Source organism: Erpetoichthys calabaricus, chromosome 6 (assembly GCF_900747795.2).
Source record: "Erpetoichthys calabaricus chromosome 6, fErpCal1.3, whole genome shotgun sequence".
Lineage (NCBI taxonomy): Eukaryota > Metazoa > Chordata > Cladistia > Polypteriformes > Polypteridae > Erpetoichthys > Erpetoichthys calabaricus.
Window position 1 is genome coordinate 160,672,220 of NC_041399.2, and position 26,302 is coordinate 160,698,521.

General features: G+C 37.4%; 1 protein-coding gene across 1 annotated transcript in view; it reads left to right on the forward strand.

Moving 5' to 3' along the window:
* Positions 1-26,302, forward strand: part of stk17a (serine/threonine kinase 17a) — a 190,949-nt gene that overhangs the window by 127,336 nt on the left and 37,311 nt on the right. The window contains exon 2 of the mRNA XM_028804052.2: positions 12,438-12,650. Within this exon, the coding sequence (XP_028659885.1) occupies positions 12,438-12,650 (213 nt within the window). The remainder of the gene's footprint in view (positions 1-12,437; positions 12,651-26,302) is intronic.

Sequence of the window (26,302 nt, forward strand, 5' to 3'; positions counted from 1 at the left end):
TTTTGCAATATGGAATAATGAAAAATGAGAGTATAGCACATCCCAAACATTGGATGAATCATTATTATATTGTTAAAGGGGTGATCATAAAAACTTAGAATATACCTCTAAGGTGTTCATTTAGTCAATTTAAATTAATTCCATGTTTTCAGTGTTACAAATAGAAACCGGGGTTGTGCCTGGTTTTACAACCCTGGGCTCATCTAAGCAGTTCCCTGAAAAATTGAAAATAAATGTAATTGACTTTTACAAGACAAGTGAAGGCTATCAAAATATGCTAAGTGATTCCAGCTGGCAATTTCAGCTGTCAGACAGATTATCAAGAAATGGAGGTTAAATGGGCCAGCTCAATTCCAAGTAAAGTCTTGAAAGTATAAGAGGCGTCTCTGACAAACATACAGACCTTCAAAACCCAACCCAGAGATCACTGCAGGTCACCAGCAAAATAGTTTTGCTCATGTGGCCACAATTCAGCCTTCCATATGCAACAACAATCTGGTTTCTACAGACTCATCATAAAATGTATTTCCTGGACAAAAAAAGAAACTTTTAAACACTGACCCTGTTTAGTAATGGTTGAGAAAAAATTGCATAGTAGAGAATTAATACAGTGTGTAATGGATACACAGAGAACAGGTATGAGAAGTTTTCTTTTTTGCCATTTTGTTGCCATATACAGTATGTGTATCGAACCAGCCACCAGGTTAACTTTTGTAATGTGCATCTTTGGAAATGAAAAGGCAATGCATTCTATTTGTACATTACAACAAAATACAACAGTTTATTATTCTATATACTCTCCCCTAAAGGAATGCTCCACACAGAAATAATTTTTAAAATGTTAGTTTGTTTGTAGTGATTACTAAAAAAAAAAAAAATGTTTTCATGAAGGATGGAGGTAAAATAAGCTTCTGATTCATTGGACAACAGCAAACAGTATCAAAATGTCCATGAGATATTCTCATTTAACTTGTGTCACATAATCCGCATGTGAAGTCATCCAGTCATATGCTCACAAAGTCCTATATACATGTGTACTTTTACTAAAATATTATTAAATGAGTCACTTGCAGAAAATTCTGTAGTGAACTTGAAAGGAATGTGTCTGGTGCAAAAATCATTTTTATTCTACTTCTATAACTCAGGGCTTTCAGTTATCTGGGTGTGGACATTGCTGACTTTCTACTGCTGTATAGAAGGATGTTGAAGACTCAATCTCTTCATAGTACTTCCCGATCAGTGTTAATTTTAACTTTTATTAACATACAGTTGTAGATGTACATGATCAGCATATATTAAATAATGATGCTCCTTGAATAAAATAAAACTGTTCTTTTCCTGCATAACAAAAGACTCGCAGCTGTGCAATTAAGTAAATGTAAACAGAAAAGATACAGAGCAAAAATAACAAAAGGTCGACTTGCTCTTTAAAAAGTGAGTTTTCACTGAAGTAGACAGTTCGTCTTTACTGAACATCTAGGATTTTGTACAAATAACAAAACATGTAACAACTTTCTTACAAATTAACATCCATCTGTGTTTAGTAGGAATGTACAAGATTTAACTATGTGTGTAAACTGTGTTGTGTAATGTGTAAACCTACAAATGGTTTTAGTTATACCATTTTGATAAAATCACCAGCAAATGAGTGAATCAGATATATATTTTTAGACCTTTTACTTGAGCAAGACCCTTAACCACAACTGCTTTACTTTCAGGGAAAACTTGGGGGTTTCTTAGCAGAATTGGCACTCCAGCCACTGTAAAAACCTTTGCGCAGCTCCACACAGAGTTGCGTGGTGCAGAGGCATCACCCGTTGCGCATCATGTGTGATGGGTGTGGCCACGCGCTGTACACAGCGCACGCTCCCTTTCCCTTTCCTGTCTCATCTCACCTGTGGCTCTCATTCAGTGTCACGGTCCTCATTAACACACATACACACACACTCCAATAGGACTGATAGTTTATCTAACAAAGTTTCAATTTCATAAGTGGTAGCTGTATAAGCCTAAACATTTCAAATAGATTATCTTGTGGTCAATAGGCATATTTAGCTCTGTAAGTGGTTCTATAAGACTTTTTACTTAACTCTTTTAGGGCAGGCAGAGGGCGAAAAAAAGCTGCACATGTCTATAAAACTAGCTGTTACTTTATAGTTAGACCCTCTTTGCTTGGAGGACTGTTAGACTCACTAACTTGATGTTGAATCCCTGCATGTGTGTGAGGAGCATAGGGTAAACAATGTCTAGAATGGCATTGACATCGGGCGAGAGAGTGAAGCAAATGTGCAAAGCAAAATACACGGTGGATGACATTTTGCATATATTTTATTATTTTGAATTGGACTCTGACTTGTTGGACAGTGATTTGTTGCAAGTGATCTGAAGGTCGAGATCTAAAACGAAAGTGAGGTACTGGCATCAGCTGATCAATCCTCAGCTGACATGATACTGCTGTTGCAGCAGTTGCCACTGCCAGATCTCTAACATGCAGCGACAGCACACTGCATGCAGCAACAGACATTTTATGCTGATTTATGTGAAAACTATTGCTTTGTGTGCTTTTTAGAAACCCGAGTTTTTTGGAAAAGTATTCAGCCCTGGGAGAAAAAGGGGAAAAAAATCAACGATATGATAAGCCACTGCTTTAGTAATGTTGCCCCACTTTTCCTTTCATAAGGCACAGCATGGGTATATGAGTTTTGTAACAGTTTGTTTCGGGGCAGGAGGCTGGGAAGGCTTCACAGTCTAGACTGCAGATGCATTTTCACATATTCTTTGTACTGCACTTTATGGTGCTGTTGTAAATGATGGAAAAGGTTAGTAGTGCGACTGTGCTCGAAGCTTTTCTCGGGACTTTTAAGTCTCTTTTCTGCATTCTTTACAGAATACATTATTCTTTTGCTCACCTGACACTTTGAACCCGAACCATCTCCAAATAATTGAGCCATTGTTTTTCTTTTTACCAAACAGCTCTTCTTCGATAGCTTCCTTTTGCCGTCTCCATCCTGCCATTGCCTGCAGGACTTACCAAGTGTAGTGGTGGGGGAGGGGGGGAATTGTGTTCAGAGAGGGAAAGAAATGGGGCAGGGTGAAGTTGCGCCAGAGACAAAACAGAGAAGAGAAAGGTGAACTGGCAGCTGTACAAGTATAATTTTAACACAACATAGACTATATCAATATAAATGATATTGTCTCATCCTATATCTCGTATGAAAATTTGTCGATAGTTTTTAAAAACTCGATACATCTCCCAGCCTTAGTCGATACATAAAATCACTTTCTCCACATGAATCACCGAATGCAAAAATATGAAAAAGATAGAACATGTAAGGGCCAGTAAAATCACATTAACTCTATGCAATTGATGTCACACAAATCCTTTAAACCGGGTAATAGTCTGAATATAGTACAGGCCTTTCTCAAGGAAGAGAAAAGGCATTTCTGCTTTAATAATAGTGACACCCATCCTAAGTAATACTTTGGCATACTGGTGGTTTGTCCGAAGCTTGCATAAAGTTTACTTGCATAAGATTTTTCCAACTTCGAAGAATGTGATCCTTGCTTACTTGGTTGAAAACCCTTTGCTGGCAATGACAGCCTGAAGTCTTGAACTCATGGACATCACCAGATGCTGGGTTTCCTCCTGTTTAATGCTCTGCCAGACCTTCACTGCAGCGGCTTTCAGTTGCTGTTTGTTTGTGGGCCTTTCTGTCCAAAGTTTAGTCTTCAACAAGTGAAATGCATGCTCAATTGGGTTAAGATCAGGCGACTGACTTGGCCATTCAAGAATTTTCCACTTCTTTCCTTTAATAAACTCCTGAGTTGCTTTGGGTGTATGTTTTTGGTCATTGTCCATCTGTATCATGAAACACCGCCCAATCGATTTGACTGCATTTAGCTGGATTTGAGCAGACAGTATGTCTCTGAACACCTCAGAATTCATTCGGCTGCTTCTGTCCTGTGTCACATCATCAATAAACACTAGTGTCCCAGTGCCACTGGCAGCCATGCACACCCAAGCCATCACACTGCCTCCACCGTGTTTTACAGATGATGTGGTATGCTTTGGATAATGAGCTGTTCCACGCCTTCTCCATACTTATTTCTTGCCATCATTCTGGTAGAGGTTGATCTTGGTTTCATCTGTCCAAAGAATATTTTTTCCAGAACTGTACGGGCTTTTTTAGATGTTCTTTAGCAAAGTCCAATCTAGCCTTTCTATTCTTGAGGCTTATGAGTGGCTTGCACCTTTCAGTGCAACCTCTGTATTTACTTTCATGCAGTCTTGTCTTTATGGTAGACTTGGATATCGATACGCCTACCACCTGGAGAGTGTTGGCTGTTGTGAAGGGGTTTCTCTTCACCATGGAAATGATTCTGTGATCATCCACCACTGTTGTCTTCTGTGGACGTCCAGGTCTTTTTGCGTTGCTGAGTTCACCAGTGCTTGCTTTCTTTCTCAGGATGTACCAAACTGTAGATAATATTGTAGCAATTTCTCAGATGGGTTTTTTCAGTTTTCGCAGCTTAAGGATGTCTTCTTTCACCTGCATGGAGAGCTCCTTTGACCGCATGTTGTCTGTTCACAGCAAATCTTCCACATGTAAGCACCACACCTCAAATTAACTCCAGGCCTTTTATCTGCTTAATTGATAATGACATAACGACGGACTTGCCCACACCTGCCCATGAAATAGCCTTTGAGTCAATTGTCCAATTATTTTTGAGCCCCTGAAATGAAGGGATTGTGTTTAAAAAAAAAAAAAAAAAAAAAAAAAAAAAAAAAATGCTTTAGTTGCCTCACATTTTTATGCAATCATTTTGTTCACCCCACTGAATTAAAGCTGAAAGTCTGCACTTCAACTGCATCTGAGTTGTTTCATTTAAAATTCATTGTGGTAATGTACAGAACCAAAATTAGAAAAAAGTTGTCTGTCCAAATATTTATGGACCTAACTGTAATATATATATATATATATATATATATATATATATATATATATATATATATATATATATAATACACACACACACTTCGCCCCCTGCTTGCTTTGCTCGCCAACCCCCATGTTTGGTTTTCCAGATACACACTTTAAAGATTTTTTTTTCTTTGAATTGTTGCTATTTCATTAGTTTCACTTTTATTTCAGAACTTCTTTAAAAACAATATTTGGAATCTTTAGATTCCCAACATGCTGAATCTTTTAAATGAGGTCTGTGAGACATGTGTTTAATGACTTTGTACCATAATTCAGGATTGGTTTCTCTGTTTGGAATTTCAGTACAGACAAAACAATCTACATCATCAGCAGTTAATAATTTTTTTTGCAAAGTAACTAATAAATGTATGTGAGATAAACCCCGTTTTTGAAATTCTCTGACTTAAACTTCAAAGCCTTACAATATTTTCATACTTCAGACATATTACCTATGTCCATACAGTGGACCCTTGACTTACGAACTCAATTCGTTCGCGAGGGCTGGTTGTAACTCAAGTTGGTTGTAAGTCAAGACTATTTTTCCCATAAGAAATAATGGAAATACCCATAATGCGTTCCGAACCTCCCACTGCAACACTTACTTAACCTTTTCATAATAAAAAAAAGGGTTGTATAATGTGCATAATTTACCAAAACACCAATAATTTTTCTAATGTACTAACCAAAAAGTAATAAAAAGTGCCTAGCCTACCAGAAACAACAATTTCATACTGTACTCACCATTTAATTTGACATCTTTGGGCTGCAGGAAGGGAGGAGGATGATAATGAAACTGAAGGCTTTTTAAAGGCTTTCTTTAACATGCGCTCATACATTTGCAATCATTTCAATAGTTTCTTTTGCGTTAATTTTAATCTCCTCCTGCCTACAAATTATTGTGACGAGAATTTTTCTCAGCATTTCCTTGCGATGATACAAGGAACTGTTTCTGAACTCTTCTGAGACCCCCCCCCCCCCCCCAATGGGAACGACATGCTGAAGTGCGTCCTGAAGCGCGATTGCCGCGACTGTGGAAGCTTGCTTGTCCATTGCCGGGCAGGGATATCACATGCATATCACCCATCGATATCTTTTCTGTTTGCTTTGGCTGAGAGACTCAGCACAGGTTTAAGCCGGCTGTTGCCCCAGCAACAGATAAACAGTCTTCCATACGAAGTTTGGACTTTGGCATGTCTTCTAGTTGGGGGAGGTCCCAAGAGAGTTTACAAACCTGACATTTTATTGAATGAGTGCCGCATTAATAGGAATGTTTCTGTTTGTTTACAATCGCGCAAGCGGATACACGTGACCGCATTCAGGTCGTAACGCAAGATGTTGGTCGTAAATCAAAATAAAAATTTTGGTCGTAAATCAAGTTGTTCGTATGTCAAGCCGGTCGTATATCAAGGGTCGACTGTATATTCGATCTCTATTCGCCTTTTCGTTATTTCTCCGAGTAATAATTTCTCTTTGTTTGCGCTTATGCGATGTTTACTTTTTGCTTTGACACTTTTGTTTTTTTCTGCTTTCATATTCTGTATCTTGCTCTGCACGTGTTTCGTGCCTACGTTATTTTTGAGTTTTTTGAATTCCACTGTTTTCATTATCTCTAACCTGCTCTGCATATGTTTGGCTCCCTTGTTTTTAACCTCTTTATGACATTTTACTTTGTTTTCTACTCTTTGTCTTCTATTTCTGACCTCGCTTTTGTCCTGCTATTTTTTCAATTACACATGATGATTATTTTCCCTTTTTTTTGAGTAATAATTTCCTTTTGCTTGTGCTAATGCAATCTTTACTATCTCTTTTTTTTTTGATACTGTAGCGACCGCGTCCAGCTCAAAAAGAGAAGTTAAAAAAAAAAACAAAAAAAAAAAAACAGACAGATGTAGTAAAGTCTCACAAATGTTTTATTTGAACAATCGAGATAAAGAACACCGACTTCGTAACCCCAAACACAACCTTCTAGCACCCTCTCCAACCCCCTCCTCCCGTCCCGGGACCCCCCCCACCCTGCTGTCAGTCTTCCGTGCTGTACTCTGCCCTCCCACATTCGAACCTAACAGTCACTCCAAAAAAAAAAAAGGCTTCAACCTGGAAGGGATGCTACAATATTTTCGAATTTTCCTGCTTTCATATTTTTTACCTTTCTCTGCATGTGTATAGCGCCAACGTTTTTGAACGTCTTTATGAAGATATACTTTGTCTTTTAATTCTGAGCCCGATTGGACGTGCTTTTTTTTCAATTCCACTTGTTCCGGACTGATTATTACTTTCCTTATTTTATGAATTTGCACCTAGATTATTTTTTCTTTTTTGCATTTTTGTCTCTCCGTTTGTAAGTCTCTTTTCTCCGCTCTGCTCTTTCTTCTTTTCTTAGTCGTCGACGTTTCATCTATAACGTATTGTCCTTGTACGATTTATATGCACTGAGAGCCCTGGATGTGTGTGTACTCAAAGCCTTGACACGACTGAGTGTTTTGCTGCCCATGGTCTTATTTGATATTGGTTGTTGAGCCTTTTAACTAGCTCGGTACCCTGTTGCTGTCACAGGCATATATACACACGTACACACACTTTCAGAAACTGTCATTTGTACATCTTTATAATTGCACCATTCTGCAACTACTTATAAGGCTGTTTAACCTCTGTATAATGTTGTTTTCAGTTACAGTTGGACCTATAACTGTTTGGACAGTGACACAATTTTCATAATTTTGTCTCTGTACGCCACCACCATGGATTTGAAATAAAGCAATCATTATGTGATTAAAGTGTAAACTTTCAGCTTAAATTTAAGGAGTTTACCACAAATATCATTTGAGCTGTTTAGGAATGACAGCCATTTTTCTGCATAGCCTCCCCATTTCCAGGGTTTCAAAAGTATATGGACATTTGACAGTCAAGCTGTTGTTCCATAACCGGGTGGGAGCTGTGCCCTCATTATTTCTATTAAGCAGGTGAAAGGTCTGGAATTGATTTCAAGTGTGGAATCTGCATTTGGAAGCTGTCGCTGTGAACTGTCACTGTGAAGTCCAAAGAGCAGGGTGTCGTTCCGGGGTTGATTGGGGTGCTTGGTTGATTGCATACTCTCATGCGAATTTGAGCAGATTAGTCAGGTGCCTCATTCACACCTTGGAGTACGTAGCACCCAATCAGCCAATATAAAAGGATCCCACACAGAAGAGAGAGAGACTGAGGTTAAGGAGATAATCAATAATGCTTACAATTTATATAGCACTTTTTCTCACCACTCAATGTGCTCCACGTAGTGTGAACCTGGGACTCAAAGCCATGAGATGGAAAAAAGGAGCCAGGTTGATAGAAGAGCCGGTACGAGAAGGAATACAGGTAGGCAGTTGGGAAGAGTTCCAGGAGAGGAGCGTGTGGCCACCACTCAAGGGGGACTGAAGGTCATTTCTGCTGAGGAATTTGGGGAATAGGAGTGACTGACCATTCTAGGAGGGCTCCCTTGTAAGCCTGAGGGAGTTGTAGGAGCATGACTGAGTTTGGTGCCCTGCTGGGTGCCTGTGACAGCAACAGGGTACTGAGCCAGTTAAAACATTGGCTGTGCCTGACAGTAGGATGTCTTCTCTGACTGCAGGACCCCATCGCGAACAAGTAGTGGAAATGTCAGTTTTAAAAAGGATGCACCAGAGCTCGTGAGTTTTTATAGAACTGCTTACTGCTGTGTGTTTTAATCTTGTTTTTACTGGAATATGTTTATTTAGATTTTAACCTCCACTATAACTGATTTTTATTGGATTATTTATTTACTAGGAAGATTTTTATGCAGTGCAGTTTGGAACACTTTGTTTTTAATAAAAGCACCTGAGAATCAACCCCTTGCTGAATGTTTGTGTCCTCATTTGCCCGGCTTATCTCAGTTCATGATTATTGATGGCTGCAGGTTCCATGAGGCTTCGGGAAGCACCAGGTACATGTGGAGCAAACTCAGACCATCACATTCAGGAATAGTACAGAGAATTCAAATATACAGATAGTAAAGTAGCGAATGCTGTAGACTCGTATTTTTCTGATGTTATCACATGTGAGCAAGTGGATAAACTCACAGCGGTAAAAGGGACTACTAATGAGGTACTGAGTAATTTAAAAATGTAGAAGGAGAAACATTGCTTAGATGAATTAGGCTGAAATTAAACAAATTACCAAGACCAGGTAATCTGTATCCTTGAGTGCGCAAAGAGATTAGTGAATACATAGAGAGATACAGTCATGGCCGAAATTATTGGCACCCCTGGAATTTTCCCAGAAAATGCACCATTTCTCCCAGAAAATTGTTGCAATTACAAATGTTTTGTTATACACATGTTTATTTCCTTTATGTGGATTGGAACGACACAAAAAAAACGAGAAAAAAAAGCCAAATCTGACATCATTTCACACAAAACTCAAAAACCGGGCTGAACAAAATTATTGGCACCCTCAACTTAATATTTGGTTGCACGCCCTTTGGAAGAAATAACTGAAATCAAGCACTTACTATAACCATCAACAAGCTTGTTACACCTCTCAACTGGAATTTCCGACCACTCTTCTTTTGCAAACTGCTCAAGGTCTCTCAGATTTGAAGGGCGCCTTCTCCCAACAGCAATTTTGAGATCTCTCCGTAAGTGTTCAATCGGATTTAGATCCGGACTCATTGCTGGCTACTTCAGAACTCTCCAGCGCTTTGTCTTCAACCATTTCTGGGTGCTTTTAGAGGTATGTTTGGGGTCATTGTCTTGCTGGAACACCCGTGACCTCTGACGCAGACTCAGCTTTCTGACACTGGGCCCTACATTGCGCCCCAATATCTTTTGGTAGTCTTCAGATTTCATGATGCCTTGCACACAGTCAAGGCATCCAGTGCCAGAGGCAGCTAAACATCCCCAAAACATCTTAGAACCTCCACCATTTTTTTGACTGTAGGTACTGTGTTCATTCCGTTTTCTGTATACAGTAGAATGATGAGCTTTACCAAAAAGCTCTACCTTGGTCTCATCTGTCTACAAGATGTTCGCCCAGATGGATTTTGGCTTCCTCAAGTACATTTTGGCAAACTCCAGTCTGGCTTTTTTTTTTGTTTCTGTGTCAGCAGTGGGGTCCTCCTTGCTCTCCTGCCATAGCGTTTCATTTCGTTCAGATGTCGATGGATAGTTCAAGCTGACACTATTGCACCCTGAGTCTGCAGAACAGCTTGAATATGTTTTGAAGTTGATTGGGGCTGTTTATCCACCATTCGGACTATCCTTTGTTGCAGTCTTTTGTCAATTTTTCTCTACCGTCCACGTCCGGGGAGATTAGCTACAGTGCTATATGTTGGGAACATCTTGATTATGTTGCGCACAGTGGACAAAGGAACATGAAGATCTCTGGAGATGGACTTGTAGCCTTGAGATTGTTGATATTTTTCCACAATTTTTGTTCTCAAGTCCTCAGACAATTCTCTGCTTTTCTTTCTGTTCTCCATGCTTAGTGTGGCACACTCAGACACACAACAGAAATGTTGAGTCAACTTTTCTCCATTTTAACTTACTTCAGGTGTGATTGCTATATTGCCAGCACCTGTTTCGTGCCACAGGTGAGTTCAAACAAGCATCATATGCTTGAGATTAAACGATTTACCCACAATTTTGAAAAGGTGCCAATTTTTGGAGTTCTGTGTGACATGATGTCAGATTTGGCTTTTTTTCTCAGTTTTTTCGTGTTGTTCTAATGCACATAAAAGGAAATAAACGTGTATACCAAAACATTTGTAATTGCAACAATTTTCTGGGAGAAATTGTGCATTTTCTGAGAAAATTCCAGGGGTGCCGATAATTTCAGCCATGACTGTAGATATAAATCCTTGATGCATATTTTTAGGAAGTCACTACGCACTGAGGAAATTCTGAAGGACTGGAAAATGGCAAGTGTTATCACACTATATAAATAGGTTGAACAGCCAGATCCAAGTAACTGAAGGCCAGAAAGCTTGGCATGCATCACAGATAAATTAATGGAAGGAATTATTAAGGAAAAGATTGAGCAACACATGACAACAACAGAAGTGTTAGTGAGCAATCAGCATGGGTTCAGAAAAGAGAGGTCATACTTTACTAACATGCTGGAATTCCACGCAGAAGCAAAAAAATGATATGATATGAGTATTGGCACCAGATGTAGAGTACTATAAAACCAGAAGAGATCACAACTCGCTTACCACTGTGCTTCTGAAATAGAATGATTGATTGTGTACCATGGAAAATGTAGTTATCACTAAAATATTTGCAGAATAAGTAGGAAACATTTTTTTATTATTCAACTGGGCAGGAATACTATTGTGATGGAGTGAATTACTGTCATTCATTTCATTTCTTATAGTGGCCATTCACAAACTGTACTTCACACTACCTATGTATGTTTTGATGTCTTTAACTGAAATAAAGTTCATCATTATCACCAAGAGATCAAATATAATTTCTATAGGGATGGAAAAAAACTGCTGAAAATTGTAGTCAGATCATTTAAAATTTTAATAAGGGTAATTTTATTGTTAAAGGTGCAGGAATAAAAAATCAGAAACACACTGTCCTTTGTGGACTCAATGTTTGTCCGGACCAACCCTTAGTCTTGTTAATTGTTGTATTTTTAATGTTCAATGTTTTATAGTAATCATTCATCAATTTTCAGTTAACTGCATGCAAGTCTGCAAACCTCTGCTTTTCATTGAAATTAACTGTTGCCAATGTCATATTTCAATAGATACTAATTTCTGGGGTCATCATTAAAAAGGATCTTAGTTTATTTGAGTTATTCCTGTCTTAAATAGGTTGTGTATGAAATAAGAGAAATTATTCTGTAATGAAGTAATAAAATAACTTTTCAGAAATCATTATTCAAATAGTAAAAATACAATGGAGTTACAAAAAATCCTCCTTTCAGGCACATCTGTTTAAATTGGCAAAATGATAAAGAGTAATGCACACTCTCCACAAAATTACAAACAGCTGTTTTTAATACAATGTGCGAATTACTGTCTTATGAATTATTGTTCCCTACCATATTAAAATGATTCTCATCAATACCCAGATGCCACTGTGTTCAAGCAAAGGAATGTCTCCAAACAGAAAGTCTGTGTGTCTACCTACCCAATATCATGTTTGGTGTAGAAAAGTTAAAGGGTACATGATCTCAAGTGTTCTTACTCCCTCCCACCCTGCCATAAATTAAAAAAACTAAGCATCAATATTTTTACGATAGCATCACGCCTATTTCCATCCCATCAATCATGAAACTCCATTCCTATGCTGTTTTACAAATGTTATCAATATGTATATGTTTCACGTATTTCTTATATCAATAGAAAATAATGTCAGTGAAGAGCAGCATCTTCAGAAGTACTATGATAGTCTATTTCAGGAAGTACACAGTGAAAGCCCTTTTCAAATACATATATTTTTTTGTTTGCAGGGGAAAGTTTGCTGTGGTTAAAAAGTGTGTTAAAAAGAGCACTGGAAAAGAATATGCTGCTAAGTTCATGAGAAAGAGAAGAAAAGGGCAAGACTGCCGCCTGGAGATTATCCATGAAATTGCTGTTATAGAATTGGCCACTTCGAACTGTTGGGTGATTGATATCCATGAAGTTTATGAGACATCATCTGAAATGATCCTGGTACTTGAATAGTAAGTAATCAAACCCAAATTTTCTTACCATACTTGCAGTATCAGAGATAATGGAGAGTAAAGGGCAAAAATGACCCCAAATTAAACAACTTTTAATTAATATGTTGAAAGGCAAGAAGGAGCAAGACACCAACTAAACAGAGTAAAGTCCAAAACAAACACACCCTAAAGCAACAGACATTTCTTCTTCTTGACAGTTCAAATATAAATATTTAGGAGACTTGGGAAGGAAGTTTGACACTTCATCTGCAACTCTAACTGCAGAGCAAAATCTACCACATTTTAGTAATTTAGAATAGTAGTAGTGAAATAGTAGTTTATTTAATCAAAAATTCACAGGATAGGAACAACTAAAAGGAGGACATACATACTGACATGGATTTGTCTTTAGAACCTTCCCTAAGTTTACTTCTAGGGAAACAATTTAGCAGAGTTCCTTCTGACAGCTTCAGGCATGTTTGCAGTCTTTAGTCCCAGTTCACACTTACAGGTTCGGCACTTTGGTGGCTCATACAGTAAGTGGACTGTCCTCATAATATGTAGCAGGACTCCATTTGTTCTATGTATGAGTCCTCAGGGGCCATCCAAGAACTTTGGAAATACATTCCAGCTGACTGCTCATTTCCTTTGTCTTCTCTTTACTTCAGTGGTCATCAGTGCTTAGAGACTGGCTGCTATCACTGTTGGACATCTTTTGATATAGAGACCGTGCTGGCCCATTCCATTGTGTGTCTTTGTGCTGTGCCCTTTTTGGTACTGGTAATTTATAGCTGGGTAAACTGTTAAAGTATATTATACAGTGTTGTTTTTGAACAATTTTAGAGTGTGCCTTCATCTGCCCTTTGTAAAGCAATTTTATGGAATGGCTTCTGTATTGTACTGTACTTTTACACCTGAGTGAACTTTTTTGCAACCACTGTTAAGTGTATTGGCAATGAGAACATGATAGCTAGATGGTGTTAATAGTTCAAACGAATGCTGACATCACACTTCCCATTATATACCATAAAACTATTTTTCAATTTATTGAGTTGCAAGGAACAAAACAATCTGTGCTGTATGAAGGACATTGGACAGTTTGTGGAATTATGTTGCAGGTGTTTAAATATCAGAGCAAGTTGTGGCATATTTTCACCCAGTTAACAACTTCAGGGAGCACTAGCCCTGTATACCACACCTGTGCTCCAAATGTACAAGCAGATAAAATATAGGATGATAGATAGATAGAGATATCGATCTATCGGTAGATCGATCTATTATGGAGATGGGCAGTAAAGCTAATTATAATTACAGCATAGTCCCTGACATCCCATCTATTGATAATCCCCCAGGACATGGTAAATACATGTTCAGAATTAATTAATCACATACTGTATAAGTGGTTTGTAAACAACAGGTGGAGAGTTTACTGTTTATATCTAGTCTTTTGTAGCATTTTCTTTTAGGGCTGTTAAGTCTGTGTGTTTCACTGGTACACATACAATTTAATTCTAGGCTGTCATTGGCAGTAAAAAAAAAAATCTGGTAAAAGTGATAATTGCTTTAATTTCATAAAATTTAATTCTAGGCTGTCATTGGCAGTAAAAAAAAATCTGATAGAAGTGATAATTGCTTTAAATTCATGCAACAGAAAACATTCTGGGAAGGTCTCCAGTTTTAAAAGCATAACAATCTTAGAAATCATTGCATATTGTTAGTCATTAACAATCATACATTAAATTACATATTAAACCCTTTGAAAAAGACAAAGTAACCCATCATCAAAAGTCTTTGAAGTGAAAAATCTATCACCCCATTCCTCCTGGGCATTTTATGCTTTTGTGTTCCATTTGGCCTGAGTAATCTTGGCATGCCTGTTGCAAACACTGTTATTGGATCTTTTCCATATTACAATAGTGTACCCACTCCATTATACACCGACTGCTTCTTAATATCCCATGAAAACTTTATCTGTGTAACAGTCTTGGGTTTAAGTAGTGTTGTTTTGAAAAATACTAACACTTTTATATTTGAAGCTCAGTGGTAAAAATTACATTTAAGAGAGTTGGTTGAAATGAACCCCTTGTCATTATTTGTCATGTTTTTAAACTTGTGGAAACTGGAGCAGAAAGGTGGTGTTTTTTTGTTGTTTTTTTTTTGCTTAGGTGATGGTTTTGCATTTGAAATTATACAGAAAAAAATAATCATTAGTAGTCTTTTGGTCAAGTAATGCACTTTCATCAAGCTTACTAGGCTGCCCGATTATCTCATAAACACAGGATAAAAAAAAAGTGTCCTCATTGCGCTTGGGTCTCCAGCTGGAAGATCATTATGTTACTGGGTTTCTAGGCCACACGTGAGACCTCTGGTACACGTGGCCTAAAGCTGATTTGACCAAAAGAAGACAATTGTCATTTATCCTCATTCATTAATCAATTTCAGACTATATGTATTTCTTGTTTTCATATTTTTTTTTTCTGAATTGCAATTGTACCATACTTTGAAAAAAAAAATTCTGCTGCAGAGACTTTTGATCCTTTTAAAGCTGTTTTGTGAGTTTTAAAGCATTCATTCATTCATGACTAATGGGAAATGGATTAACTTTCACTCTTTTTGAAGCTTGTCAGATTTTTTTTTTTTTCATTTTAACACTTCCTTGCATAGACATTTCAGACTTTTATATTTACTGAAATGCACTTACTATTTATTTTTAAAATATCATAAGTCTTAAAATAAAAAATTGCTGATTATAATATAGGCCTGAAATTGTTATAGCCTAATTCCATTCATTAATTTTAACTTCATAATAATTTGGTGTGTACTTTGTGTGACTTTTTACAGCTTTCTGTTAATATTACAAATTTCTTCTAATGTTTGTAAAAATTTATTTGTATGGAATGATGTGTGATTTTAATAATCAATAAAATCAAAAAATAAATAAATAAAGCAAAAATGACCTGAAATGAATAGAATTAATTCTCTAGATGTCTTTTTAAATATGAAAAATTTACACTATTAGAAAAATTAATTGTTCTCTAAAGTTAACAAAAAAAAAATCTTATTCTTACTTTCACCTTTCCATTTGCCATATTTACAAGAACAGTTGATTATATTGTGTTCATAACAATTACTTATTAATGATTTAAAATCACTTTTTGTTTGGTGTCTCATATATGGCTTATCTTGATGTCTGGTTATGTAATATGTCAATCTTTTTTGTGGTCCCCTCTATTTTTGGCCCTCTAGACCTGAAAAACACATTTTTTGCCAATATTACACCTTTATGATAAAGAGTAAACAGATAAGTGTCTTTAGCAAAAATGTTCAGAAGGACTTCAGATGGCCCCAGGGGTTCACTTCCTTTCACAAAACTTCAAAGAAAAGGGGATTGTAATATAGGGAAGTGGAGTATTGTTTTGTGCTGTTTTGAAGTTGCTGATTATGAAAACAATACTTTATAAATTTGATTCTTTACTGGTCACCCTAACCCTCTAAGAGCCACTGCCGATAGATATTAAAAATGACAAATTTCAAACATAAGCAATACAGGTATCATTTTAGACTTATTTCAAGGAAAATAATTTTAAAATGTTTTTTGATTTTTAATCCTTTACTAGTGATGTTGTGCTCTATGTGAATCTATCAGAGGATTAAAAATGACAAATTTGTGTTACAATTAAGAATATTTAGACTTGAGCCATTTCACACTAGAATTACCATAGTCTACGAAAAAACTCGTAGATCCGGCCCACCTTAAAACTGTTCTCACCTCTCTTTTGTCTGTCTGATGTGCCGATCAAGACGAGCCAGCAAGCAGCCGGCTATTCCATCTCCCACCGTCGCAGAACGTTCACTAAGTTTTCCCAGCTCATGCCTTGTTTAATTATCTAGGAATGACTGAAATGCTAGAGTTTTAGAGTGGAAATAATAGATCATTATTTGGAACACACGCATTTCATGTGTGTTCCGTTTCTACAGTAATCTGTGTAAACACATTTTTAAAACAGAAACATTTTTCATATTTTAGTAGTAAATGATGAAAGGTAGGCATAAACTATATAATATATGAAGCCTGAAGTCCAAAGGTCAAGTAAACACTTTCACAAAAGGTTAAAGAAAAAACAACAGTTTCCATAGAGTAGTGGTAAGATTTGCTGACTTGTAATCAAACGTCCCCGGTGTAATCAAGAGTCCCTGGTTCGATCCGGACTTCCTCCTGTATTTGCTGTTTTCAGTAATGAGCTGCTCTTATTGTTAATATTATACAGTACACACATACACTTGGTTTGCGTCTGTAACACACGGTGTACATTTATAGGACTTGTAAAAGTTTCCGTTTTTTTTCACTTTTATTCTCTCTAAATCATGATCACGATACATACTAAGTCGCGGATAGTTGACACAGACTGCTCAGCCAATTAGTGCGCAGCAGGCCTGTTGTGCCTTAGAGACCCGAGTTTGATTCCCCGCTGGAAACAAAGTGTTATTTTTTTTTCTTTTTAACCATATAAAGTGGTATGCACTGTCAGTCAGTCAGATCGTTGTATTTTCATGTGGGATGCTCCTTTTAAAATATTATTTTTAACAATTGAGACTGCCATTAACATGAACTGTGTCTTTACAACTGTTATTATATAATATATATAAAAACAGCTAAGGGGATAGATAAATAGCTATAGCGCATCTTTATTTGATCCAAATAAATAACATGCGAGTTGATTTATTTACTTATCTTCCTACAGCATAAAGTCACAAGTGAACTGTTGAGCTTCCTCCGTTTGATCGTCAAGGGCATGCTCACAAATTACACGTGTAATGCCACGAAAAAATACCTGCTGACACTTTAGTACGCGAGCCATGGTATGAGAATGCAGTTAGACTTTTTCTGGGCACATACACCATGCTAGTGTCTAGATCTGGACAGTGTAGCGTTGGCGAGCTCTGTAAGCCGTGCTGTTTCTTTGAAGGACAGGTGATTGGCAGGATGATGCCGGACTTTTGCCTTTACGCCTGGTGCAACTGCGTTGTTCTTTTATGTGAGTCGACATTTCTTGCGGGGAGGGCTTCTGTTTTCTCCGATCTGAGTTCACCTCTGTTATAGCGCGTCTTTATTTGAAAACAGCAGTGTCAGATCGGGGCGAGCGTGAACGCTAACTTTGACAAGCACTATAAATTTACAGAGGTTGTTACAGACGTAAATCAAGTGTATGTTTTTATTGTATAATATTAACAATAACAGCAGCTCTCTACTCAAAATGGTAAACTTGAGAAGCTGCTAGCATCGAACCCAGAAGCTCTTGATTGGGAGTCAGCAGTTCTTAGCAATGTTGCCAATCCTGCCAATCACCTGTCCTTCAAAGAAACAGCATGGCTTACAGAGATCGCCAACGCTACACCGTCCAGATCTAGACACTAGCGTGGTGTATGTGCCCAAAAAAAGTCTAACTGCATTCTTGTACCATTGCTCGCGTACTAAAGTGTCAGCAGGTATTTTTCGTGGCATTGCACGTGTAATTTGTGAGCATGCCCTTGACGATCAAACAGAGGAAGCTGTGCAGTATACTTGTGACTTTATGCTGTAGGAAGATAAGTAAATAAAGCAAAACTAGTAAAACTAAAAAAAAGACGCTAACTTTGACAAGTACTATACATTTACAGCAGCTGTTACAGTCACAAAACAAATGTATGCTTTTATTGTATAATATTAACAATAAGAACAGCTTACTACTCAAAACGTTTATTTTGGAAGACGTTAAGACTCGAACCCAGAACCTTATGAGTTGGAGTCGGCAGCTCTAAACAGTATACTACCCAAGAAGGCAGGACAGCAAGCAGCACTAACCTGGTTTCTTTTTCTTCGGTTATAGCCTTAGAAAAAAGTGCATTTTTTCTGTTATACTTTTATCTTTTGTGAAAGTGTATAAAGATATTTGGAATTCAGGCTTCACGCATTATACACTTCATGCCTACATTTTGTCAATTATTACTAAAACATGAAAAACGTTTCTGTTTTAACGATGTGTTTACTGTGCATAGATCATTGTAGACACGGAACACACATGAAATGCAAGTGTTCCAAATAACGATATAGTATTTATAAAAGGTGTCATTTTGCATGACTTCTCACTCTATACAACTCTAAGCAACTGACACGCAGGTAAAGCAGGCTTGAGCTGAGAAAACTGTGTGCCAGTGGGGGGATGTGATAGCAGACTGTTTGCTGCTTATCAACACATTTAAAGGACAAAAGATGCTGACGGAGAAGTGCGAAACGTTTTAAGGTGGGACGGATCTACGAGTTTTTTCGTAGGTTCTGGTAATTCTAGTGTTAAATTGAAGCACACAAATATCTGAGGTGACTATTCTTGTTTATTACGTACATCTACCTCATGAAGTAATTTGTTTAATTTCTTATGTACATCTTGAATTAGGGAATCTTATAGTATTTCAGACTTTTGTAGTACTACATTTGTTGATCCACATATCCATTTATTCGTTCTGGTTTGATGTACGTTTATGGGGCACTAGCATTTGGATTGGATAGATAAATAGATACTTTATTAATCCCAAGGGGAAATTCACATACTCTAGCAGCAGCATACTGATACAAAAAACAATATTAAATTAAAGATTGATAACAATGCAGGTAAAAACAGACAAGACAGACAGCTGGCCTGGTGAGGGGCAGTGCCTGGTTTCTTCCAAACATGACTCCTGGCATTCACACCAAAGAGTTCAATCTTTGTCTCATCAGACCAGAGAATTTTCTTTCTGAAAAATGGTCTGAGAGTCCTTCAGGTGCCTTTGGGCAAACTCCAGGCGGGCTGCCATGTGCCTTTTACTAAGGAGTGGCTTCCGTCTGGCCACTCTACCATACAGGCCTGATTGGTGGATTGCTGCAGAGATGGTTGTCCTTCTGGAAGGTTCTCCTCTCTCCACAGAGGACCTCTGGAGCTCTGACAGAGTGACCATCGGGTTCTTGGTCACCTCCCTGACTAAGGCCTTTCTCCCCCAATCGCTCAGTTTAGATGGCCGGCCAGCTCTAGGAAGAGTCCTGGTGGTTTCAAACTTCTTCCACTTACGGATGATGGAGGCCACTGTGCTCATTGGGACCTTCAAAACAGCAGAAATTTTTCTGTAACCTTCCCCAGATTTGTGCCTCGAGACAATCCTGTCTAGGAGGTCTACAGACAATTCCTTTGACTTCATGCTTGGTTTGTGATCTGACATGAACTGTCAGCTATGGTACCTTATATAGACAGGTGTGTGCCTTTCCAAATCATGTTCAATCAACTGAATTTACCACAGGTGGACTCCAATTAAGCTGCAGAAACATCTCAAGGATGATCAGGGGATACAGGATGCACCTGAGCTCAATTTTGAGCTTCATGGCAGAGGCTGTGAATACTTATGTACATGTGCTTTCTCAATTTTTTTATTTTTAATAAAATTGCAAAAATCTCAAGTAAACTTTTTTCACGTTGTCATTATGGGGTGTTGTGTGTAGAATTTGGAGGAAAAAAATGAATTTAATCCATTTTGGAATAAGGCTGTAACATAACAAAATGTGGAAAAAGTGATGCACTGTGAATACTTTCAGGATGCACTGTATATATCTATATCTATTTATCTATATCATATATACATATATACAGAATATATATATATATATATATATATATATTTGTTTTTAAATAAAAGTTAGCATAGATTATTACTTTAATCATCCCAGTCGTGTAATTTTACAAGTAATAAAAGTAAATTGGCAGCAAGCCTTACAGTGTAATCTGCAAAGTATTTATAAATAGAAATAATTTCATATTCCATTTGTGCGATTGAATTTTTGGAAGTGCTTTGCCATGAAAACATACACAGAAATTAGGACTCTTGTGTCAAAATGTAGTCCAAGTACTGCTTAGAACTGATAGTTTAATTTGTCAACACAGCTTTTCTTTATTGCTTTTTCTGCATTTTCTTTTCCAATTTTTGTTTGTTTTTTTTATTTCGCTTTTTTCTTTTTAACTGACAACAACAAACTATTTATGAAGGCTCTTTTCATTTAAAGAGTGTACACAATCCTCCTGTGGAAGTCTGCAGCTATAACAAAATGTATTTTATTTTCTATTGAAATCCTGCATTACTGAGCTGATGGTTCCTATGTACAGTATACATTTATTAACCTTGCTTCAGGGTATCTTCAGAACAAAAAGGGAAGCTACAACAATATTTGATTGATGTTTATTTGAATTCTGTTGATTAGTAAAGAAATGTATGTAATACATCTATTTTCAAACCTAGTCATCCAGGGAAGCTGAAGCCTATCCCAGCAAGCATCAGGCACAAGGCAGAAATGATCCTTTAACAGGGTGCCAGTACATCATATGGTGAATACACACACATAAACACACATTAAGGCCAATTTAGTATTGCCTAAATATTTTAGTCGGTATCCACAGATAAGAATTTTTCAGCCAAACATCTCTCCATTCATTTTCTTAACCACTTATCCAGTTCAGAATTGTGGGGATTCAATGCTTATTCCAACATTACAGGATGCAATGCAGAAACCAACACTTTTTGGAATACCTGTTCATTGAAGACCACACTCCCACATCCACTTATATGTGCACACACTGGCCCAGTTTAGCCAGTCCTGCTTGTATGGGTTAAAAAAAAAAAAAAACAGTGCAGGCATTCTGATATTGTGCAAAATCCTAAAATTTAACAGCCCATAAAATTCTCAGTCACTTTAAGTATGGGCTGCAGGGTCTAAAGGCTACCTTGTCAAGCCAGTTTTTCACTAGGATTAATCACTCATGCAACCATAATTTCACACCATCTTTGGGATTTAGGAGGAAAAGCCACACAGACATAATATATTTTAAGGTAATTATAATTTAATTAATGTGAAATAATTTATTAAAGCAAATACTTGAATAGGCTAAAAAAGCGGATTAGAAGTGTCTTGTTTTTCCTTTATCCTTAAAATGTAGTTTTTATTGGGTCAGCTTTTAATATTTATGGAGTGATTATTCTGCATATTCAAATAAATGACCACCATGAGCAGTAGTTTTGTTCCACAGTCCACAATTTCAAACTGTTTGGCTCTTATACTAATGGCTTTGTAGTCAACCCTTACTGTTTCCCAGCAGCATGTCTAGGTCACACAGTTTCTTTGTGACTGAAAAAAAATCATCATCTAGCTGCCCAGTTTGTTAGGTCAGTTGACAGAAAAGAAGTAGACACATTTCCTTTGCCTTTTCAGTGACTTGATTTCTAATATCTGTTGACAGCTCCTCAAACCTGCAGGCTATGATGTTTCTAGCAGTGCTCATATTGATTATGTCCTACAACAAAGTAAAATTGTTTCATCAACTGTAGTGAGACTATACTTGATAAGCTTTCCATTCTACACAGGCGCTTCAGATGACCATACAGTTAGGTCCAGTTAGGACAGACTTGCGCACACGTGCCCATGAAATAGCCTTTGAGTCAATTGTCCAATTACTTTTGAGCCCCTGAAATGAAGGGATTGTGTTAAAAAATGCTTTAGTTGCCTAACATTTTTATGCAATTATTTTGTTCACCCCACTGAATTAAAGCTGAAAGTCTGCATTTCAACTGCATCTGAGTTGTTTCATTTAAAATTCTTTGTGGTAATGTACGGAACCAAAATTTGAAAAAAGTTGTCTGTCCAAATATTTATGGACCTAACTGTATACTCTGTAAATCTTTTGCTACTCTTCTCCTTTACGCTTAATTTGCACAACTGTCCTTGGTATATTAATAAACTCCCCTCAAATTGCTTTACTTTTTCCCATTCCCTCCCCAGCATATGAGTTGAAAGTTTAATTTTATTTTGTCTTGTAATGACTTTTTACAATTTTCCCTTTCATTACTCCATATCATGATAGGTAAGGCACAGACATTAGTAAGAAGATAATGACAGAGGCAATTACTAAAATGGGTATACACAAAAAGTTCAAGCCAGCTTGTTGGGTTATCATGAATGAGATTTTATCTCTGCAGCAATAGTGATTACTGCCCAAGAGTAAATTGACAGACAGCAGAGGATTATGCCTGGTGCAATGGAGTAAACTGCAGCACTGACTCCCTTCTTTTGACAATGATTTTGATTCAGTCTAGTTTACACTGAGATAAAGGGATTTTGAGGGTAGGGGGAATCCGTTATGGGCTAGCCTAATTTCAATGTACAGTGTCATTAGCCACTTACAAAACTTACATTAATATGTTTTGTGAGCAGTTTTAATGTGTATGAGTGTATCATGAATCCAAAACCAGGGAATTGCTCATATTGTGGCATTTCTAGTATCCATATTACTAACCGAGAATGGTAAACCGGATATGGACGCAGGGACCTGCCTGTGGACGCAGGAGACATAGTGCACAGGCGCCACACAAAGCCCCCCTTCCCAGAGTGAAACGGGAGAAACTACGAACGTGCGCAGGCGCCACACAAAGCACCCCCGCCCCAGAGCGAAACGGGAGAGACTACGAACCGTCTGACATGCCGCAAGCAGGATAAAGCGAGCTCAGGAATAAAAGACAGAGTAGGAAACAAAGTAAAACTACGAACGTGCGCAGGCGCCACACAAAGCCACCCCCCCGTGATAAAGGAGAGAAGTAATATGGAAGCAGGTACATACCCATGGACAAAGCAGACATAGTACAACAAGAGCAGTCAACACCCCGCCCCAGAGTGAAACGGGACACACTACGGAGTCCACAAAGGCTCATACATCAAACCCGAGATGGTACGGACACGCGTCTGAAACTGCGGAAGCAAAACTGTCTCGGCTCCAAAACCAAACAGCTCAACAACTAACACAGCTACAACAACGAGCCAGCGTGGACAGATCTAATGAACGTAGACGCCTACAATGCGCGTCTCAAACTGCGGAGGCAAAGCAGGCACGGGTTCAAAACGAAACAGCTCGAGTGAGGTCGATCACATTACAGTGATGCATTAGTGACAGTATAGTAAAGATCGCAAACAAATAGAAATTATTACTCGAAAAAGGGTAAATATAATCACCACAGACCAGGTGTCATTGAAACAAAAGCAGGATAAAGCGAGCTCAGAAATAAAAGACTGAGTAGAAAACAAAGTAAAACGTCATACAGAGGTTAAAACAGGGAGCCAAACACATGGAGAGCAGGTTGGAGATAATGAAAACTTGAATTCAACAGCTTCAAAAAAAACATAGGCACGAAACACATGCAGAGCAAGATACAGAATATGAAAGCAGAAAACAACGACAGTGTCAAAACAAAGAAAGTAAACATTGCATTAGCGCAAAGAAAGACAAATTATTACTCGGAGAAATAACGAAATGTCAAATTCAGCTCGAATATGTGGACACAGGTGATATGTTAGAAGTATGTAAATATTGTAAGGCTTTGAAGTTTAAGTCAAGAGAATTTCAAAAACAGAGTTTACCTCACATGCATTTATTGGTTACTTTGCAAAAAACATTATTAACTGCTGCTGATGTGGATTGTTTTGTCTGTGCTGAAATTCTAAACAGAGAAGCCTATCCTAAATGATTGGTACAAAGTCATTAAACACATCTCACGGACCTCATTTAATAGATTCAGCACATTGGGACTCGGAAGATTCCAAATATTGTTTTTACAGAGGTTCAAAAATAAAAGTGAAACTAATGAAATAGCAACAATTCAAAGAAACAAAACTCTTAGACGTGTGTATCTGGAAAAACAAAAACGGGGGTTGGCGAGCGAAGCGAGCAGGGGGCGAAGCCCCCTAGTATGAAGTATGTGAGGGTATATCTAGGCCAACTAAAAACAATGTCTAGTTCCTCTTTTTAGAGGGCATACAGTGAAACTGTCCAGTTTTTTTTTTCAAATTGCATCAGATCACCTATGCAGATGCAGTAGTGGCTTTGAAATGCAAGTGTTTGAAAATGAAAATATACTGTATTCAAAATATGAAGGGTGATAATATTAACAGGTGGAACTACTTCAAAATATGGGGCAACTTTAAAGGCTAGTGTGCACAAAATGCAAGAAGTGACAGCATTAACAGGTACCGCACACAACATAGAAAATGTGTCAACAAATTACTGAGCATTGACAGATTAAGTATAAATGCAAAAGGGAAGAGGCAAGCTTATCTGTGGAAATGTAATTTTCTCCACAGTTGTTAACTGTGAAATGCAAGAAACACTTTATTCTGGAATAGCATTATGCCTACTACAGTCCTGAAGTGAAGCAAGCTTGTTGCATAATTAACACTGGCAGTTAAAGGGCCAAATAGTTATATGAATGAAATGACTTCATTTTAGGCTATTGTGCACAATTTTATAAAGAGGACGAGACTTAAGAGTTTGCATTCTGCAGTTAGCTGACGGCTGAGCACCATATAAACAATACCTGACACAAAACACACACAGAGCCCTTAGTTACAAGTTTGATCTCCTGATCTGGAGTTTCTACATGGCCCATTTGTTTACAATGGGGAATCAGGATTCTTAACAAAATTAGTCATAGTGAATGTAAATGGGCTCAGAGATAATGTGTGTGTGCGTGTGTGTGTATGTGTGTGTGTGTGTTTGTGTGTTGAGAAAGTAAAGCTAGGGCTACGTTTTGTCCTGCTTGTCTCCTCCTCACTCAATGGAATTGGATAATTGTTGCATGTCTGTTACTATTCATTTATGTTGAATGTTTATGTGTAGAGTTGGAATGTACATTATCACAAGGTCCTGGTGTGAATATGCACAGAACACAAGGAGCTCTTGATTTTTTATGAGATTGCCTATAATTATAGTAGCAGCATTGTGTTTGACAGCATATTATACTAGAATAAAAATTTAGTGTTTCACCACTGAACCACATAATGCATTCAGGATCTCATGTTTTTGCTACAAAAATATTCTTCCCAAAAAATATTTTTTATCATTTTGTATTTGCACATGCCTTACTCTACACAATGATTTGCTTCCACTGCTTGTATTTTACTCATACCACCATAATTTTTGCTTTTTGCTCTTCAGGGTCACAATAACATACCACACAAAGTTGATTATATTCTTTAAAAACATTAAAAAGTCTCTCTTTTTTTGTTTTTTCTTTTTTTTTTTTTTGTAATGTGCTAGCATTTGTAGCTAGAAAATTAGAAAGATATGTAAAGAGGTAACGGCTTTAGCTACATGATCACAGTTTTGTCTTTGTAGAGCAATATTTTACTCTACTTTCCCCTTTTGTATTATTAATATGTAGCCTTTGTCAGAATGCCTCAAATCTCACAGACTTACCACTGTTTATAAGGTATTATAGTATATAACTTCTCCCCACCTTCCCTTCTACATCTATATCCTCAAGCAATTAGGTGTAGTAAAAGACAAGCAGGAGTTAAGTTACAATTTAAACAATGTATATTATTGGTAATATTCATAAATAATAACAATATGCAAAGCACATTTGAGTATTGGCAACCATACAACCTGATAAATGGTGATGTGTAGTTCAGGCAGCACACAGACTTGTTAGTTATTTAAAAATGTCTCTAGTTAAAGCATCATTGGTGGTCAGCTTTCTTTAGAACAGGCTGCATGCCTGTCTCAATATGGCTGCTGAGCTGTGTTCTTCATTGTGTTGCCCTTTTTAGTTCATGGTGTGTGTGAGCTGCTCCT